A 22,259-nucleotide genomic window follows, 5' to 3' on the forward strand; every position below is an offset into this window, starting at 1 on the left:
AGAGAGAGAGAGAGAGAGAGAGAGACAGAGAGAGAGAGACAGAGAGAGAGAGACAGAGAGAGAGAGAGAGAAAAGCCATTGGTATAGATCAAAAAATTTGGTTTTATATTTTGCCCTAGGGAGGCTCTGGTGGCCTAGCTATTAAGAAACTGTACTACCGACTCAAAAAAAGCATCTTGAATCCAGCAGCTGCTCCTGGGAAGGAATATTGGAATTCTCTTGTGATCTGAATTTGATGACAATGAATTGCTGGTATTACTGAATAAGAAAGGAAAGATTTTTGTTGTGTCCTGTTTTATTGGAACCAACCCATTGGGGACCCTCAAGCGGGTTTCAGAGGCAGTAAATGGCACTGGAGGAGATTGCTCGTCCTTCTTCTTCAGAGAGCTGGTGGATTTAATATTGCATCACAACTTCTTACCTCTAGGCCATTATTATTGTTGATTGCCATGCAGTTGAGGTCGACTCATAGCAACTCTATGAACAAAAAATCTGATACCTTTCCATAGCTATCATTAGATATATTAGTGACAAAGAAATAGAATTTCAAACTGGATTATTATGATACCAACTCTGTTGAAAATTTGCATTTCTACTCCAAAAAATTTGCATCAGAATTGACATTTCAACATTCTCAGTGAACTGTTTTGTGTGTAGATGTTTAGGTGTTGGGTTTTTATTGTTTTGGGTTTTTTTAAAAAAATCTCATTTACATTTATTATTTGATTATCACATCAAAATAATGTTTACTATACTTAAAACAATTTTTCTTTTAACATAGTTAAAATTTTCTTTTTCAGTACAATTTGATTATTTTTAATTTTTTTTATTGGTTTGCTTACAAAGTTCAGTATACTTTGCATTTTACTATTGTTCATTCACACTGTATTTCATACAATCATTCTCATGCATAATGTTTCATAAAAATCATTCGCCATTGGACCTTGACCATTATTATCCTGTCTTTCGGCCCCAAATCTTCCTCTTTCTGTGCTCTCCTCCCTCCATTTACCAAATTGTGCAACCCTGTGGTTTCATTCCTACCCATCCTCACCCCTCTACTCCCACTCCTCTGCCTCCCTTGAGTTCCCATACATGTTTTAATAGTTATCTTGTTTTTACACTAATGGTCTTATGCAGTATTTGTCCCTATGAGGCTGTATTAGTTCACTCAGCATAATGCTCTGTATCCTCTCTCAAGCTACATAGTATTTTTCAAAATCATTGCTCCTGCGTGCTGCATAGTATTCCATTGTGTGAAATGTACCAAAATTTCTCAATCCATTTGGTGTGATTGGACATTTGGGCTGTTTCCATGTTCTTGTGATGGTGAATAATGCTGCTATGAACAATGGTGTACAAATCTCCATTTGTGGGTCGGTTATAATTTCCTTGGGCTATACTGCTAGTTTTCCACGGCCCTCGAGCCTGTTTCTCATTGTTTTTGTACAAACATTCTTCTAGGTCGTATAGCCCTGGTGTGTCCACTTGCCATATAGTGGTAACTTGTGATTGCTGTGAGGCTGAACACTGTGACACTGAGGTGTTCGATATGTTAATGGTCACCCATGGCAGACAGTGTTTGATGTAGCTCCCCAATTAAAACAAGCTTGGAAGCAGACATCCATTTCTGTAATAGCTTGCCTCTGAAAACCCTATATACCTGGAGAAAGGATGAAATTCACACTAGTGTTGAGGCCTTTCCTTCATAGGGTTGCTATGAGTCACCTACAACTTGATGGCACTTAACAACAACAACATATTGCTAGTAGTGAAATAGGTGGGTCGTACAGAGTTTCTATCTTCAACTTTTTTTAAGAAATGCCAAACTGGCTTCTAGAGGAGATGCACCATTTTACAATCCCACCAACTGTGTATAAATGTTCTCACCTCTCTACATCCTCTCCAACATTTACTGCTTATTCCCCTACTAAACTTTGTCACTGCTTACTGTGGTGAGATAGCATCTCATTGTGGTTTTGATTTGCATCTAATTGCCTGTGATTCTGAGTATTTCTTCATGTGTCTGTTGGTCACCTGAATATTTTCCTCTGTGAAAAATCCTTCCATGTCTTTTGCCCATTTTGCAATTATGTTATCAGTCTTTTTCTTCTGGAGGCCCAGAAGTATTCTGTAAACTTGTTATGAGACTCTTGTCTGTGATGCTATTGCCAAGTGTTTGCTCCCAGGAGATTGGCAGTCACTTTATACTATAGACTAGGCCTTCTAAGTTTGGTCCCAGTTTGTCTCTTAGGAACTTGATGGTTTTGATATTTACTCCAAGGTCTTTGATCCACATTGAGTTGCATTCTTTGCATAATGTGAGGTGTGGATCCTGTTTCAAATTTCTGCAGGTAGTAGTCCAGTTTTGTTGTTGTTCATAGGTGCTGTTGAGTCTAGTTCGAATCATAGTGACCCTGTAAACAAAAGAACCCAGTTCTATCCTAAGCCATCCTCTCACTTTCTGATATAAAAAAGCCCATTGCAGCAGTGACTGTGTCAATCCAATTGGTTGAGTTTCAAGACTCTCATAAATATATCTAGAGTGTTTATTGTGAAGTATTACTCATAGTGATCCTATGAACAACATATCTGAATTTTGTACTATCCTTTGCCATCCTCACAATCTCTGACATAGTTGAGCCCTTTGTAGACATTACCTCAATTCAGCCACTTGATTGAGGATCTCCCTCTCCTTTGTCATGCCCCCATCTTTCCAAGCGTGATGTCCTTCTCCAAGGGATAGCCATTTTTAGCAGTATGCTCAAAACATGTGAGTTGATGCTTCAACTCTTCACCTCAAAGAAGCACTCTAGCTGACTTTCCCCAAGACGTACCTATTTATTCTTTCGGCAATCCATGGAATATTCAGTAATCTACCCTAATACACTAGTTCAAACTCACCTATTTTTATTCCATCATCCTTATTCATTGTCCAACATTTAATTGCATAACAAGTGATTGAAAAGACCACAGACTGAATCAAGCACATCTTATTCCTCAAACTAACATCATTGTTCTTCAATAAATTGGAGAAGTTCCTGACTGCAGACTTTCCAAGTGCAATATGTCTCCTGATCTCCTAACTGCTGGTACCAAGAGAATTGATTGTGTGTCCAATTATGATGAAGTAGTTGACAGTCTCCATCTTTTCTCCATCTATCATGATGTCACCTATTGGTCCAGAGGGAAGGATTTTTATTTTCTTGACACCGAGATGCAATCCATATTGAAGGCTGCTGTTTGATATCCTATAGCATGTGTTTTAAGAGTCCTTTTTTACAGGAAGCGAGGTTGTGTCATCTGTATACCAAAGATAATTGGTGAATCTTCCTCCTATCTTGATGCCACATTCTTCTTCATAGAGTTCAGCTTCTTTAATAATTTGCTTAGCATACATATTGAATAAGCATGGTGAAAAGATGTCTGATACACACCTTTCTTAATGATAAAACATGGAGTGTTCTTATCCTCTGTTTACACACAATAGTTTCTGGGTTTAGCTATATGTTTCACATTAGTACAATTAAGTATTCTGAGATTTCCATTCTCCTCAATGTTAGCCATAATCTGTTATGATCCACGCAATTAAATGCATTTGCATAATCAATAAAACACAAATAGACATTCTTCTGATATTTTTTGCTTTCAGCCACTATCCTTTTGACATCAGCAGTGATATTTCTAGTGCTATGGCCTCTTCTGATATAACTGGAACTTCTGGCAGTTCTTTGTAAATGTTTTGTTCAAATAATTTTTTAACGATCTTCAGCACTATTTTGTTAGCTTGTGATATTAATCAAATATCTGAGTAGAAATGCTAATGTTTTGCAGTGGGCAAAAGAAAGAATTATCAGGTGTAGAGCCTGACAGAAAAGTCTTCCAATTAAAGAGCTGCTTCCTGTATTCACACCCATGTTTATTGTGGCTTTGTTCACAATAGCAAAGAGTTGGAAACAACCCAGGTGCCCATCAACAAACAAATGGATAGAGAAGCTGTGATATATTCACATAATTGAATAATATGCTGCATTGAAAAGCAAGGAACTCATGCAATATTATTCAAAATAGGTGACCCTGGAGGACATTATGCTGAGTGAAATATGTCAGTTACAAAAGGACAAATACTGCATAGTGTCATTGATGTAGAATGGGAGTGACATCAGGGTTGGGGTAAGACTGAGAAAAATTGGAAATTATGTATACTGTATTGAAACAGATGAGGGAGAGAACAGTTTAAAAGTGATATATGACAGGGTATTATGGTTATGACAAGAGTCCAGAATGAAGGTTGCATAGTGGAGTGTACTCAAGACGGTGGGCGGAGAGGGGTGCAAGAGGATTGTATACCAATGAAGGAATTTTTCTTTTACTTTTCAAGTAGAGGAGTGAACTGTGGAGTGGGAGGGCTGGGCAGGGAGCAAAGTGCAACAATGAATGAATGGAAATCCAAAATCTCTGTAAATGTTCATTAAAATTAATAAAATAAAACTTAAAAAAATTTGAAAATCATTATGTCTACTATACCATATAAAACTGAGTAACACAGTGATCTTAGTATGGTCAAAAACAGCTAGGAAATTTGTTACACCATTTCAAAATACAGTCTTTTTCCTTCAGTGGTAGAGGTCTGAATGTCATAATCAAACGTTTAGTGGTTCAAATCCATATAGTAACAGTGTGGAAAAGGGGCTTTATGATCTCTTTCAATGAAGATTAGCACTCCATGGTGCACTACAGAGGTCACTTCTACTCTGGCATGCATGGTGTCCTTATGAATTGGAATCAACCCTATAGTTGGATTTTGTCTGTCTTTGTTGTGTTGGTTCTTCTAGTAGTTCTGACTCACTGCATGAATCTCATTTTAATCTATATTTTCCTAGTTGAGGTGGTTCTCATAGTGCTGTGTTGATGGTTTTATTTTTAAAAATTCTGATGTATATTGTGAGTATTCCTTAAGAGCATATTGGTGGTGTTTTGTTTGGGGTTTTTTTTGAGGGGGTTGTGTTTTTTTTTTCCCCTGTGGAAAATAAAATGTTGCTGTTGGCTACCATATGAATAAAAGCTTTCAAACTTTCTTTATCCTGAGCCAATATCACCGTCCCTGATAGATCTGACCCCATTTCCACAGTCACTGTGTCAATCTATCTCATCAAAGGAAGGAAAATATTTTTTTTAAAAAAAAAGGAAGGAAGATAGATGTTTCTAGTTGAAATATTATAGTTTATACATCTGGTGGTGTCGAACCACCTGCCTTTGGGATTGTAAATCTGTATTTATTAATAGATTAATGTTTATCATTTTTCAGACTATAAAAGAAAATAATATACTGAATAGAGGGATTTACTACACTAAATCTTTGCTTTATTAAGAAGAAATTTCCTTCTTCCATGTACATACTAAGGAAATTAATGAGAGTTGTATACAGTTTACTCAGTCTATAAATCAACAGAGTGAGCTCTGGTGGCTTAGTCCATAGAGAATTGTACACTAACCCAAAGACTGCACTTCTCTGATGGTTTGAATCCACTTGCTACTCTTTAGCAGAAAATGGGAAATTTAGAGTGTTAGAAAACTTACTGGAGGCCAAGTTATTTCTCGGTTCTGATTTGACAACAGTGAGTTGAGGTATTTTTTAGGATTTAACAGATTCTTCCTCCAATTGCTTCTCTAAGATGATTCATCAGGTTGTACCCTATCTTGTTTTGCAATAAAAATGTATGTGATACTTATGTTCTCTTCAGGATAGAGTGTGGGCTAGTGTTGGGAAGAGCCTGAACTGCATTATTGCTATGGTGGATAGGCTGATTGAAGGCAATGGTACTACAGAAGCCAATGACACCAGCAGCAAAGATGGAGAAAAGGACCCTGCGTCAGAAGAATCTGTAGTATCTCATCCAAGAGGTAAGGAATATGTTTGTCTCAATCTTTAACTGAGTAAATAAATGGGCATGAGGATAATGATAAAATGAGATAGCAAAAGAGGAGTTAATACTGCCTGTGATAAAAGTGCTGATCACATGTATTTCCACTGATTTGGCTCGGATGATGGAAGGCTATTTATCAAATTGCATTTCAGTTGTGTTTTCAGAACAGCTTGCAATCTCCCCCCTCCCTTTTGCTATATAAAAACATTCTTGAAAGAATAACAGTGCTTTCCTTTAAAGGATCTGACGTACTTTAATCTGCCTTTACACATTCCTTCCAAATTTTGTTAGGAAGAAAAACAAGCATCTGGCATTAACCTCTAGAAATTTTAAAGGATGTCAGAAAAAATAACCTAAAAAGGTCTTTGAAGAGAAGGCAGTAAGACAGACTGTGTTTGCCTTATTCTGGGGAATATTTTTATGGATTATCTAAAAAATATGTAAATATGTTAACACTAAGGGATATTTTTTCCATTATTTTCATAATTTATAGTAAGGCTAGATTTTTCTGGATAATAATATACACAAAAAAACACACATGTACATATTTAAGTATATATGTATCTTTCTTTTTCCTTTTGTATAGCTGTATCTATATAGTAAGTATGTGTATGTATCTATAAACAAGCACAGATCAATGCTTTCAAGTGTATGATTTACTAAGAGGTAAATAAGTTTTAATTGTACTGTGTGGCTATTAATGGCAAATTGGAATGCATTTTTGTTAAAATTTTCTAGTTTGTGGATTAATATGAAGAACAAAAATCAAGAAGATGGGACACTTTAGGGAATTAGAAGCTGCTGTTAGAGTCATGCAAGTGCTTAGTGCTTGGAGGGTGTAAATAGCTTTTCCACCTGCTTTTGAGATTTGATTTTCCTTTTACTTTAGGAAAATTAGTCATAAGAAAATAGATGTGTTTTCTCAATTTGTTTTCCTTGTTTTTCATTTCTCACATTTTCATCAGATATATTAATTATGTGAAACATCAATTTTCATCACTTAATTAACAGTGGAAGAATCCTTCATAAATCATATTTGTAAAGAACAGTATTTCAAAGTTTTCTTATTGTAAATATATGCTCTTCACCTATGGTGCATTTGCAATTTACTGGTAAATTTGCACCAATTCCCATTATGTTCACACCTACTTGATCCAACTCTCCTTGGGTATTTTGGTTTGGGATTTTCATTTTCTAGTATAAATCTTGTAATAAATATAGTACAGTGAAAACTTGCCACAATTATGACATAAAGAAATAGCACACATCCGTTTGCTTTAATTGAACATACATTAATTATCAGGAATGAGGAAGTGTTGGGCTCCAGAAATTGAAGTAAGTAGAATCTGTTTCAGTATCTTAGTCATTCATCATCATTATCATCATCATCATTTTTAACCTAAATAAGAAATATTGAATTTTGCTACTTTTTTAAATAAAATTTTTCATTTTAATTGTGATTTTCATGGAAGTTTACAGAAAAGTTAAATTTTCATGCATGCAGTATTACACCTCTCCCATCCATTTTATGTATGTGGATATGTTCATGTATGTGTGTGTTGCTGTTGTCACAGTTTCTAATGAAGAAACTGAATATTAAAGCTCCAAATATATAGAAGGATGTGCACATCTTTTAATATTCTGCATTTTTTTAGAGATTGTATCTGAAAAATCAGAAATACATTTAAAAAAGAAAAAATAGTTGGCAGGTAATTATGATAAAGAAACCATTTGTAAGAACTGATAAATCACATGTAATTGTATATGAAACATTGAATTAAATACATTAAAATAACCAGACAAAAGTTGCTACAAATGTAGAATTACTAATTAAATCAGCTTTGTTAGAATTACTAATTAAATCAGCTTTGTTATTGTTGTTGTTAAGTGCCTTTAAGTCGGCTGTGACTAATAGTGACTTTTCCTTTGCCATCCTCCTCATCTCTTGCATGCTGACATCCACTGACACAGTCACAGTGCCAGACAATCTAGCTCATTGAGGGTCTTCCCCTCTTCTGCCGATCCTCTACCTTTTCAAGCATGATTTTTCTTTTCCAACGACTGACTCACTTAAGATCATACCCAAAGTATGTTGGACAAAATTGCACAATCTTTTCATCCAAGGAACATTCTGACTGTCCCTTTTCCAAGATACTTGTCTAAATCAGCTTTAGGGGATAGTTGTGGTCACATTAACACATACCAGCCTCACATTAGTTTTCTTATTTATTTCCCATATTTGTTCTATTCATTCTTTCTTTGTATTACGAGAATTTCTAGTATCTAAAGCATTATTTCTATACAGTGAAAGGCAACTTAAGTATAAAAATAATTTAATGTAGTAAATGTAAAATAATTTTAAAGTTAGAGCTTTTGTTGTTAGCATTTTATCTGTTAGACAATTTGTATACTAATTAAATGTTTTCAGTATTGCTAAATAAAGATTGTGCTTAACATATAAATAGATATTATACAAATTCAATGTCTACTTAATACCCATGGAAGCATTAGTTAAGAAATTAATCTAAAGGTTTATTGCATTGGGCAAATCTATTATTAAGACCTTTCTTAAATGTTAAAGACGATGCCAGTTTAAAGAATAAGATGAGCTAGATCCAAATCATGATATTTTCAGTTGGCCTTAGATGCATGTGCAAGTTTGATAATGAATAAAGAAGACAGAAGGAAAGTAGTTGTTGTTGTTAGGTATGATCAAGGTGACTTTTAACAACAGAAGAATGGATCTGAATCTTGTCCTAAGATGCTGTCTTCACCATCTCTTAAGCTCATTGCTCCAGTCACCATATTAATCCATCTTGATGGGAGTCTTCCTCTCTTTAGCTGACCCTCTACCCTTCCAAGCACAATATCCTTTTCCAAGGAATATTCTCTTCTAGTAACATGTCCAAAATACTTGAGAAGACGTTTTACCATCTTTGCCTACAAGGAGCACTCTGCATTTATACACATTGGAAGGGTCCAGGAACCACACCTTTTCCAAGACATACCTGTTCAATGTTTTAGCAGTCCAAGGGCTATTTAGTACCATTTTCTAACACAACAACTCAAAGACATCAATTCTTTTTCTGTCACCCTTGCTCATTGTCCAGCTTTCAAATACATAGAAGTAATTGAGAAGACCATGGCCAGCATCAGACACCTCAAATTGACATCATGCCTCTTCAGTGTATTGTAGATACCTGGCAGTGGACTTGCCAAAGCAGTATATCTCCTTATCTTCTGGCTGCTGGTGCCAAGGATGTTGATTGTGGATCCAAGAAAGACTAAATAATTAATAGTTTCAATCCTTTGTATATCATAATGTTGCCCACTGGACCAGTGGTAAAGACTTTGTCTACTTGATGTTAAGATGCAGTCTATATTGAAGACTGTAGTTTTTTAATTTCTGTAGCAAGTGCTGCAGGTCTCCTTTACTTTCATCAAGAAATGTTGTATCATCTGTATAGCACAGATAAGTTATGACTCATCCTCTAATTCTGATGCCACATTCTTCTTCATAGAGTCCAGCTTCATGAATTATTTATTCAGCATACAGACTCAATAGGTTTGGAGAAAGGATACACCCCTGATGCACACCCTTCCTGATTTTAAAGCATGCAGTGTCCCCTTTTTCTATTCAGACAACAGCCTCTTCATCTAGGTATAAATTTCATATGAGCACAATTAAGTGTTTGGAGATTCCCATTCTTCTCAATGTTAGTCATAGTTGTGATCCCCAGAGTCAAATGCCATTGCATAGTCAATAAAACACAAATAGACATCACAGATAGATGATTTCTACTTTTAGCTAGGATCCATCTAACATCATCAATGATATCCCACTTGCCACTGCCTCTAGTGGTATCCGTTTCCTAAACAACATGCCTCTAGAAACTCTATGTACTTTTATAAATGATGATAGTTATAGAAAAGCCCCAGGCCTTTTGTTCATAGGGTCACTATGAGTCCGGCTCGACTAGACATCAGTCAACATCAACAACATCAACAGCTGCCTCTTCTAAACTCAGCTTGAACTTGTGGAATTTCTCTATTGATGTACTATTGCGATCATTTCTAGGTGATGTTCAGCAATATGGAATGTTTGTTGTTGGTGGAGTTTTTTTGGTTTATTTGTTTTTTTGTTTTTTTTAAAGTCTTTTGTTTAGAGTCAGCAAGACCTCTTGGATGGTCCTTGTATCTAAGGTGAGCCCCTTGTCTCCATTTTGGAGACTGGGTGACGTGGCTGGATTCTGTAAAATGGGCACTCTTGTTTTCGTTGAGGGTCATGTGGAATGTTTAGTTGTGGTTGTGTTTTGTTTTATTTAAGCCTCTTATTTAGAGCCAGTAAAACCTCCTAGAGAGCCCTTATATTTAAAAGTTGATTGCTATTATATTTTGGAGGACCATTCTTCTAAGTTGTACAGCACTCTTCTGTCAATTTGCTGTACTGAGGTAATCTGTGTTTGCTCTGATGCTGAACCTGTGCCATTGGGGTGTCAAATGCAATAATGGTTTTTATAGAGAGATTTATAATATGTATTCATTAGTACATAGGGCCAAATTTACTGCTATTTTTACTTTTACTAGAAAACATACTATTTAAAAGCTTTTTAGGTAAAATAAATATGAATTTTATTACATCAAACAGACATAACTGTTTTGACCATTTTCTGTATGTTAAAACATAGACACAAATGCAAAGATATTTATTACCAAACAACATTCCAATTTATAAATATAGATGCATGTTTTAGTATCATTCTTTTACATTTAACATTATGTTATGAATATTTCCTCCTAATCCTGCTCTGAAATTGAGATGATGATGATGATTGTAAATTCATCTTGCAATAGAAAAAAATTACTACTTAAGAATTGATGCCTTTGAGCTGTGGTGCTGGAGAAGAGTATTGAGAATACCATGGACTGCTAGGAAAACAAACAGATTCATCCTGGAAAGGGCTAAACCAGGTGGCTCCTTGGAGGCAAGGATTCTGAGGCTCTGTCTAACATACTTTGGACATGTTGTGAGAAGAGACCGGTCCTCGGAGACAGACATCATGCTTGGGAGGGTGGAGGGACGGTGCAGGAGGGGAAGGCCCTCTATGAGGTGGATTGATTCAGTGACTGGGATAATCGGAATGGGAGTGTCAGAGACAGTGCGATTGGCACAGGACAGAACAGAGTTTAGGGCTGTTGTACATAGGGTCGCTATGAGTTGCAAGCAACTCGACGGCACATAACAACAACAACAACAACAACAAAGCTAGTGCTGGAATTAACACAAAAGTATTTTTAAACCTGCAAATATTTATTTACATTTTCTATAGTACCCCAAAGTAAACTAATGGTTAAATGTTTAGGTATCATGTTGGATGTTTTATAAAAATACCCAAGTTTTCTTTTAAATAACTCTAAAGTTTGTTTAGCCTAAATTTATCATTGCATAAGTAGAATACTCACTTCTTTTGCAATTTTTATCTAGCTTTCTCCAAGGTTAACATCTTAAATAACTATAAACATAGAACTTTACCATGATTAAGTTATTAGCTTTGGTTCCGTGCTAGTTTACCAATATTGTTTGGCTATCCCAATATTTCCACTAATGTCTTTTTTTTTTTTTGCTGTGTGACGTTTACATCCAAGTACTTGTCATCTCTCTTTAGCAACTCTGTTGTATGGCTGTCCCCTCAGTCACTTCTTGGCTTTCTTGACAATAAAAAAAATGTTTGGGTATTTTGTAGCATGTTCTAAATTTTTATTTACCTGGTATTTCCTGATAATTAGACTGAGCTTTCTCCCACAGAGCTGCTAGTAGATGCTAATCTTTGGGTTAGCAGGACAGCTCCCTATGGACTGAGCCACAAGAACACCTTCATTAGTATTTACAGTCTCAGAAACTGATAAAAGGTTACTATGTGTCAAAATTGACTTGATGGCAGTGAGTGGAGTGAATTGAATATGATCATGTTGTTTATTATGGTGATGTTAACCTTGAGCACTTAGGTAATGATCTACGAGTTTTCTTCACTATAGATAATTACTTTTCCCTTTGTGTATTCCAGTTTTGAGGTCAGAACCAACCCATAGCTCACCCTTCAGTGGGTTTTCATAGCCAACTTTCTCCCACCACGGCCACTTTTCAATTTTGAGACTCTGATGGTGCAGTGGTGAAGATATTCAGCTGCAATCCAAAAGATTTATGATTCAGCTGCTTTGAAGGAGAAAGATGAGGCATTCTACACCTAGTGATTTATACCCTTACAAACCCTGTGGATTTTGAACATAGCCCTGTGGTCTCTTCCATGAGTCAGAATCAACTTATCAGCAAAGGAAGCTTTATACTCCATTATTTATTTAGTTAAATTTTTTTTTCCACTGAACAAAGCTCACAATTAAGGAAAGAGAATTCAATTGCATAGTAAAGAGGGATAACGTACTCCATAGTTAAAAAGAGAGCTATCATGGAATCTGTGAACATACTGGTTTTGGTGTTTGTTTGTTTGTTTGTTTTAATCTATTGCCTTTGACTCAATTCCAATTCATGGTGAGTAGGGTTCTGAGGCTGTAAATCATTGTGGGAAGAGATTGCCCATCTTTCTCTTAGCAGAGCAGTTAGTGGATGCAAACCTCCAACCTTTATGTTAGCAGTCCAGCATGACACACTATGCACCAAGCCTCTCAAAATCACTGCATGAAAATAATAAATATAGGCAAGAACTAAAAATCACTATTGTTGAGGCAAATCTGAGTTACAATAACCTTATAGGATAGAATAACCTTATAGGACAGAATAGAGCTGACTTGTCCCTTCAGACTCCTCACAGGTGCTGATGGTCACATTTCTCCTGAAGCTGGTTGGTTTGAACTCCAACATTCCAGCTGTTGTTATGTGCCATCGAGTCGCTTGTGACTCATAGCGACCCTATGTACAACAGCCCTAAACCCTGCTTTATCCTGTGCCAATCGCACTGCCTCTGACACACCCATCCCAATTATCCCAGTCACTGAATCAATCCACCTCCTAGCGGGTCTTCCCCTCCTACGCTGTCCCTCCTCTCTCCCAAGCATAATGTCCCTCTCCAAGGACCTGTCCCTCCTTACAACATGTCCAAAGTATGTCAGACAAAGCCTCAGAATCCTTGCCTCCAAGGAGCAGCCCGGTTTAACCCTCTCCAGGTTGAATCTCTTTGTTTTCTTGGCAGTCCTTGGTATATTCAATACTCTTCTCCAGCACCCCACAGCTCAAAGGCATCAATTCTCCTTCTATCCTCCCTAGTCATTGTCCAACTCTCCGATGCAGAACAAGTGATTGTAAAGACCATAGCCTGTATCAGATGCACCTTAGTCTCTAGAGTGAAACCATTGGTCTTCAGTACCCTGCAGAGGTCCCTAACAGCAGACTTTCCCATCACAATATGTTTTTTGATTTCCTGGCTGCTGGTGCCAAGAGTGCTGACCGTGGAGCCAAGCAAACTAAACTTGTTAACAATATCAATCTCTTCACCATCCATCCTGATGCTGCCAATTGGTCCAATGGTGAGAATCTTTGTCTTCTTGACATTGAGCCTCAATTGATACTGAAGGCTGCAGTCCTTGACCCTCTGCAGCAAGTGCATGTGGTCCTCCTCAGTTTCGGCAAGCAGGGTTGTGTCATCTGCATAATGCAGATTGTTAATTAATTAACAATGAATTGTTATTAACATTCTAGCTAGTATTCCAATAAGTAGCCCATGAGGGCTTCTAAATATAAACATACTACATTTCACTCTGTTGAGTTTTTAAAATACTGCATTTTTATAAATCGGAAGTTTGTGACAGCCCTGCATCCATTGTTGTTATTAGGTACCATTGAGTCAAATATAACTCAGTGACACTATAAACAACAGATTTGAACTTTGCCCTATCCTGTGCCATCCTCATCATCTTTAATATACTTAAGTTCATTGTTAAGTCAGTATGTCAATCTACCTCATTGAGGATCTTACACTGTCCCTCCACCTTTCCAAGCATTATTCCTTTTCCAGTAACTGATGCCTCCTACAGCAAGCCCAAAGTATATGAGGCAAACCTTTACCACACACCTTTAAGGAGCACCCTGGTTGCACTTTCTTTAAGACATATTTGTTTGTTCTTTGGATAGTCCATGGAGTATTCAAGATTATCTAATACCAAAACTCGAAGGTATCAATTCTTCTGTGATTCTTATTCTTCATCCAGCATTCAGATGTATGAAGGTTAAAAAGATCATGACTTACATCAGATACACTTTAGTCTGTAAAGTCACACCATTACTCATTAGCACTTTGAATAGCTCCTTGATAACAGATTTTCCCAATAAAACATGTCTTCTTATCTCTTGACCTCTTGTACCAAGGGTGTTGGTTGTGGTTTCAAGTGAGATAACATCATTGATAACTTTAGTCTTTTCTCCTTCTGTCATGATGTTATATATTGGTCCAGTAACAAGAATTTTTGCTTTCTGAAGTTGAGATATAATCAGTATTGAAGGTTGCAGCAAGTATTTCAAATCCTCTTCATTTTCAGTGAGCAAGGTTGTATCAATAGTATAGTGCAGGTTCAAGAATCTTCCTGCCATTTTGATCCCATATTTTATTCCATGAGGTCAAATTATTCAGATGATTTGCTTGCAGACATATTGAGTACATGAAAGGATATAGCCCCGATTCACACTTTTCTTAATTTCAATCCATGCAGTATTTCCTTACTCTGTTCATACAACAGCTTCTTGGTCTAGGTTTCACAAGAGCACAATTAAGTGTTCTTCGATTACCATTCTTTTCAATGTTATCCTTAATTTTTTGTGATCCACACAGTCAAATGCCTTCACATAGTAAATAAAACAAAAATAGACATCCTTATGGCATTCTCTCCTTTCCAAGATCCATCTGACATCTGAGATCCATCTGATGTCTGCAGTGATATCTTGGAGCTAGCTTGATAGCCTCTTGCAAATTCAGCCTAAACATCTAGCAGTTCTCTGTCAATGTGCTGTTCTAGCTAGTTTTGAAGAATTTTCAATAAGATTTTACTTGTACATGATAATGATGATATTATTTCATTTTCACATTCTGTTTGATCATGTTTATTGAGAATGGAAACAAATATGCAAATACTCAAGTCTGTTGGTACCATTTTCTCCGCCACCAATGCATATTTCCTGTAGGTGTTACATTTTATCAAATTGCCAAATATTTTGTTTCTTTATAATACTAAGGTACACTTAATAGACCACAGTCTATTATATATCATATGTATCATATCATATTATACTATATTATATTATTATATATAATGCAGATACAACTTTTAGATGTATAAGAAACAAAACAACCTTATGTGACCTGCTTTGTTAATTTTTTTTCTGCTTTGTTAATTTTATGATGGTGGTCTGAATCTGAAATTTGAATACTTTCCAGGTATGTCTGTATCTTAGGAAAGGCTCTTAGAGTCTATTATAATAGTCTTCCCACCCTTAACATGTTACTTGTTAATTTTGGCATGTATCTGTAGATATTGCCTGAAGTTGTTGTTGTTAAGTGCCCTTGAGTCATAAGCAACTCATAGTGACCCTATGAATGAAAGTCCTCGGAGGCAAGCTATTAGGATAGTGGATGCCACTCCTGCTTCCAAACTTGTTTTAATTGGGGAGCGCCACCAAACACTGTCCACCATGGATAACCATTCTCTCATTTGACTCATCAGTGTCACAGTGTTTAGCTTCACAGTGACTACAGATTACCTCTGTGCTGCAAGTGAACACACTAGCACTATATGACCTAGAAGAATGTTTCAACAAAAACAATGAAAAATAGACCTGAGGGCGCTGGATTAGTCATTCTCATAGTTCTAATGGTCATTTCCTTGTGTTCCTTTTAGATTTATTAATCAGAACTGTTTTGCAGGGGCAAGTTGTTCCCTTTTATTCTCATTCTCATTCATTCTCTCTCTCTGTGTCTCACAATTATATGTTTATATTTTTATGGATTATTAGTTCCTTGGGAGCTCTGGTGCTTGAGAGGTTGTGTTGTTAACCCAAAGTCACTTGGATTGAATCTCTCAGCTGTATCTCTCAGCTGTTCTATAAGAGAAGCATAGACAATCTTCTCCCGTGGGTTTCACTGATTCTGAAAATTAGCTGGAGGGTTAGCTGTGGGTAGTTCCAGCTTACTTAATAATATAAAACAGTAAGTTGTCAGGCTTTTGACTGTGTGGATCACAACAACTGTGGCTGACTCTGAGAAGAACGGGAATCCCAGAACATTTGATTGTGCTAATGCAAAACCTATACTTGGACCAGAGCAGGGTAACACTGGATGGTTCAAAATCAAGAAGGGGGTCCTTCAGGGATGCCTTTCCATGCCTTTCCAACTTGTATGCAGAATAGATCATCCAAGAATCTGGGAAATACGAAGAGGAATGTGGCATCAGGATTGGTGGAAGAATCATCAACAACCTGTGTTATGCAGATGACACAACCCTGCTTGCTGAAAGTGAGGAGGACATTAAGCACTTGCTGTGGAGGGTCAAGGACTGCAGCCTCCTATATGGACTGAAGCTCAACATCAAGAAAACAAAGATTCTCACCACTGGGCTAATTGGCAGCATCAGTATGGATGGTGAAGAGATTGAGATAGTTAACAGTTTTAGTTTACTTGGCTCCACAATCAACACTCTTGGTAACAGCAGCCAGGAAATCAGAGACGAATTGCATTGGGAAAGTCACCTGTGAGGGACCGCTCAAGAGTACTGAAGAGCAATGACATCAGGCTGGAGACTAAGGTGTGCCTGATCCGGGCTATAGTCTTCTTAATTACGTGCTATGTATCAGAGAGTTGGACAGTGAATAGGGTTTTTCTCGAAAGAGAATTGATGCCTTTGAGCCGTGGTGCTGGAGAAGAGTGTTGAATATACTGTGGACTGCTAGGAGAAAACAGGTTTGTCCTGGAGAAGGTGAAGCCAGAATGCTCCTTTGAGTCAAGGATTCTGAAGCTTCGTCTGACATACTTTGGGCATGTTGCAAGGAGGGCCTGGTCCTTGGAGAGGGACATCATGTTTGGCAGAGTGTAGGGGTGGCAAAGGATAGGAAGACCTTCGATGAGATGGAACGATTCTGTGCCTGGAGCGGTGGGAATAAGTGTGTTTGAGATGGCTAGGTTGGCACAGGACAGAACAGCATTTAGAACTCTTGTACATAGGGTCGCTATGAGTTGCAAGCAACAACAACAGGTTGTTAGGACATCTTTGTTGACTTAATGGATAAGAAATTGTTCTGCTAACCCAAAGCAGCTAGCTCAAATTTATTAATTTCTTCTTGGGAGGAAGGTGGATATTCTCTTCTCATTGTAAATCCCAAGGTGATGTACACCCTTCAGAAACCTTCTAGATTGTAATTTATGAGCAGGTTCTAACTTGATGGCAATATATTTTGAGCTAATAGGTACTTATTTTTTGTTCTGTAACCAAAGGCTATTATTATTTTGTTATGGAATTTTTTTTTTTCTAACTTTGGCCTTTGGGACACTTCCTGTTCGCTTTGGTGTCATTTTGACATGCTTACTCCTTGTACTCTAATTTACTCTCTTCTCCACCTTTTTATAAACATTTCCTAACTTTTTGGCACCACAAGCTGTTCCAGCTTCATCTTGCATATATTCTGCTCCATTGAGAGGACCAGGCACTGTCCAGGAGTCCTTCTGGTTACTTCCATTTGAGAATAATATTTAAAATCCATTTTCTGTATGAGTAGGGTATTTTGATTGTTGAAACAGCAAATAATCTCACTAAAATTATTTACGAGTGCTCTTATAACTACAAGTTTTCTAGCCTTGAATATTGTCATTGGTTTGATGGCAAATTGGATATAAAAGGTCATAACATTTAAAATCTGACAGTGAATACACTTTTATTATATATTATTGTTGTTATGTGCTGTCAAGTTGCCAGAGACTCATAGCAAACCTATGCACAATAGCTCTGAACCCTTTTCTTTCTTGAGGCAATCCATCTACATATCTGTCCCCATTACCCCAGTTACTGTGTCAATCCACCTCATTCAGGGACTTCCTCTCCTGTGTTGTGCCTCCACCCTTCCAAGCATAATGTCCTTCTTCAAGGACTGGTCAGTGCTGGAAACAAGCCCAACATATGTGAGATGTAGCTTCAAACTCTTTACCTCCACAGAGCAATATGGTTTCACCCTCTCTAAGACAAACTTATTTATTCTCTTGGCAATTCATGGTATGTACAATACTGTGCTCCATCACCACAACTCAAAGGTATTGATTCTGCTTCCATCACGTCATTGTCGAGCTCTCTGATACATAGTAAGTAATTGTGAAGACCTTGGCCTGGATAAAGCACATTTTACTAGACTGACATCATTACTCTTTAAGAATTTGGAGAGGTCCCTTACAACAGACTTCCCCAATGTAGTTTGTCTTTTGACTTCTTGTCTGCTGGTGCTGATTGTGTTGACTGTGGACCCAAGCAAGCTGAAATTGTTAACAACCTCAATCTCTTCTTCAGACCTATCATTATGTTACCAGTCTGCCTTGTGGTGTCTTTGTTTTCATGATGTTGAGCTTCAATCCATATTGAAAACTATAGTCTTTGATCTTCTGCAACAGACTCTTCAAGTAGTCCTCAGTTTTGGCAAGCAAGGTTGTGACGTCTTCATAACACAGGTTGTTGATGAGTCTTCCTCCAATCCTGATATCACATTGTTCTTTATAGATTCTAATTTCTGAAATTATTCCATCTGCATACAGATTGAATATGTATGGGGAAAAAAGATACAACCACGATACACAATTTATCTGATTTTAAACTATGCAGTGTTTGGCAAGCAAGGTTGCATCATCTGCATAATGCAGGTTTTTTATGAGTCTTCTGCAAATCCTGATGCCACCTTCCTTCTCATAAAAGCCCAGGCTCCCTAATAATCTGTTTTACAATAGACTGAAAAGGCATGGAGACAGGACACATTCCAGACACACTCCTTTCCTGATTTTGAACCATGCACTGTTTCCCTTCTCTGTTTTGATGACTGCTTTCTTGTCCATGAGCACAAGGAAGTGTTAGGGGATTCCAATTCTTCTCAAGATTAGTCACAATGTGTGACACATTCAAATGCTTTTCCGTAATCAAAGAAACATAGACATTCCTCTGGTACTCTGTGCTTTTGGTCAAGGTCCATCTGACATTGGCAATAATGTATATATTAAATACTATTTTTTGAAGTAAGATAATTTTTAATTAGTCCCAAATTTATTTCCAGATCTTCACAGCAGCAGAAAACTTATCCAACACTTTTTAAAATTTAATAAGTTATTTAATTCATTAACTGGAATAATTTAGAACTTATTTCTGTGTATAAAATGATAAATACTAATCCTAGACCCAGAGACGTAGTGCCAAGAACTTTACTGCAATTCCAAAGGCATGTGGTTCAAAGCCATCAGCTGCTCCCCAGGAGAAGGATGAACAGTCTACTCCAATGTGATTAGATGCCTCTGAAAACCCACCAGAGGGTCAGCGATGAATTGGTTCTGACTCTGTGGAATACAGCAACAATGACAATACCAATCCCACTACCATCAAGTCAGCGTGACCCTTCCTATGACAAAGTAGTAATGTTCCAGGGGTTTCTAAGGCCATATATCTACGTGGAAACACACTATCTCATTTTCTGTCATGGAGTAGATTTAAATAAATAGTCTCCTCCTGAGCCGTTTTCCTCTGAAAAACACCTGGAGCATTAGCTATGGGTTGGTTCCCAACCCAATACTACACAACAAAAACAACAACCCAAATGCTTATTTTAGGTAAAACCTAAGCACTAGTGTTCCTCATATATACAAATAGAGATTACTCTTTTGATAATAGGGAGCTTTAGTGCCCTAGTAGCAAGAAGCTGCGGTGGAATTCTGAAGGCACATGGTTCAAGACCACCAGCTGCTCCATGGAGAATGAGTAATCTCCTCCTGTGCAATTAACTTCCTCTGAAAACCCACCTGAGGGTCAGCTATGAGTCAGTTCCAACTCTACAGTACAAAAAACACAATATTTTGATAATACAATCAAACATTCTTTTTTCTTGCTTTGTCACTTATGATAAATTCTTTCCCCACTCTCTTCCTCCAACTTTGTATTTAGCTCTTCAAAATTTAATCACTTACTGGAGTTTTTATTGTTTTATGTAGTTTGAGTATTAAATTTTATATTATGATGCACTTTAAAATAATATAGGGTAATAATTTCTAGGATATAGTTTTCCTTTACTCATTTAACCTTGACTCATTGTCATTGAGTCAAAACTGACTCCTAGTTGACACTTCAGAAGGTTTTCATGAGCTATAAATCACACAGGAAGAGGTTAATCATCTTTCTTTCAAGGAGTAACTAGTAGATTCAAACCACTTGCCTTTGCGCTGGCAGTGTAACTCTTTACTCACTAGGCCACCAGATCTTTGTTGAGCTTAAGAAGCTCTGATAGTTTTGTAATAAGGAGTTTTGTTGCCAGCCAAATATAGTCACTTTCAATCATCAAGCTGCTGCATCAGATAAAGATGGGTCATCTTCTCCTAAATGGTTTATTCTTCTGAAAACCCTTTGGAGACTTAGCAAAAAGTTAGTTCAGACATGGTGGCAAAAGGTGAGGTGCTTTCCTTTATTTTAACATTTTGTGCCGTAATTTTCATTTGTTTTGCTGATGTACATTTAACATGATAAAACAGATAACCTTCTGGAATTGTTCCAAACATTATCCATTTTTTTAATGTTTTCCTATAATCTGTATCCATCTCATCTGGGATCTTCCTCTTTTGCATTGTTCCTCCACCCTTCCAAGCATGATGTCTTTCTCCAAGGACTAGTCCCTCCTGGCCACATGGCCAAAGTATGTGAGATGGAGCTTCAACATCCTTGCCTCCAATGCAATACTTGGTTTCACCCTAAGTGTGTTGTAATCAGTGAGACTGGCTCTGTGTAGGGCAGGGTTCAGAGCTATTGTACAAAGGGTCACTTGTGAGTCACAGGAAACTCAATGGCACATAACAACAACATCAGCACAATCTGCATGCATATTCGTTTCTAGTATCAAATTTACTAGATTTATTATCATTTATTAGTTATCAATAACTTGCTAATGTAAAAATTTAGTTGTCACAAAAATTAAATCCAACCTCTAAACAGAAGCAAATGCAAAGTTTCCAGGCACTCCTCTTTCTCATCTTTTATTTTTGGTTTTCCAGTGTACCTGCTTAATACACTTAAAATAATTATACACTTAATAATTACTGCAATTAGTTATATGGAAACTCTCTGTTCTTCCTGCATAATTTTTCTCTAAACCTAAAAGTACTTTCAAAAATAGTCTATTAAAATAAGCTTGTTATTAAGCAAGACTCCGAAAAGATATCAAACACCTTTAGGTTTATGAAAATAGCTTTATATAGATTTCAAGTTACTTGTCTGGGAACACAAAAACACTATGGCATTTCAAGAGGGACACCATAAAATAAAGGGGAAAACATTTTCACTGTTCTTTGACCATGCAGTCTCATGTTCTTATTTTTCATTGATTAAAAATTCTGTCACTGGTATTGATGCACATTAGTTGTCTCTCTTTCATGTTTCCACCAAAGGCTCTTGAGACATTCTTCAGCACTATCATAAAGGGAGTTCTAAGTGTCAAGGTCCACAGGCATTATGAGAAGGACATGACTAAGTCAACATAGATTGTTGAAAACTGGGGCAAATGTTGAAAGATACATCCCATAAAAAAAAAAAAAAAAGTCTAATGCTCTAGCTTTAACTAATCATTCTGTGAAGAAATATAGACCTACGGTTGCCATTCCTGTTGGGTATTCTTTCCCAAAACAAATCTTGGTTTTTTATATAAAACATTCACATTTTGCCAGGGTCAATACTTGGTTTACAAACTTGTTTATAGAAAGAGAAAGTATAAAGAACTCTCTTCTTAGGACAAATAAGACTAGTCTTAGGGAGCTCTGGTGGCTTAGTGGTAAGGAATTGCATTGCTAACCCCAAGATGTGTAGGTTGAATCCAGTAGTTGCCCCACGGTAGACAGGTAATCTCTTGTCATGTGATTTACTACCTCTGAAAACCCGCTGAAGGTTCAGCTGTGAGTTGGTTTTGACTCAATGGTGCACAACAACCAGAATGCAACCTCTCTTTTTGTTTTTTTTCGAGGGAAATTTTTTAATATTTTATTTATTTTTCATTTCAATGAACATCTACAGAGATTTTGGAATTCCATTCATTCAATGTTGCACCCTTCTCCCCAC

The 22,259-nt window shown here is 36.9% G+C and overlaps 1 protein-coding gene across 1 annotated transcript in view; it reads left to right on the plus strand.

Annotated features, from left to right (window-relative positions):
- The window catches only part of INPP4B (inositol polyphosphate-4-phosphatase, type II, 105kDa), a 702,969-nt gene that overhangs the window by 510,183 nt on the left and 170,527 nt on the right, over positions 1 to 22,259 (plus strand). Inside the window, exon 15 of the mRNA XM_006887014.1 lies at positions 5,745 to 5,904. Coding sequence (XP_006887076.1) covers positions 5,745 to 5,904 — 160 coding nt within the window. The remainder of the gene's footprint in view (positions 1 to 5,744; positions 5,905 to 22,259) is intronic.

This window comes from Elephantulus edwardii, unplaced genomic scaffold, assembly GCF_000299155.1.
Source record: "Elephantulus edwardii isolate Elephantulus edwardi_28Jun2011 unplaced genomic scaffold, EleEdw1.0 scaffold00053, whole genome shotgun sequence".
Classification (NCBI taxonomy): Eukaryota; Metazoa; Chordata; class Mammalia; order Macroscelidea; family Macroscelididae; genus Elephantulus; species Elephantulus edwardii.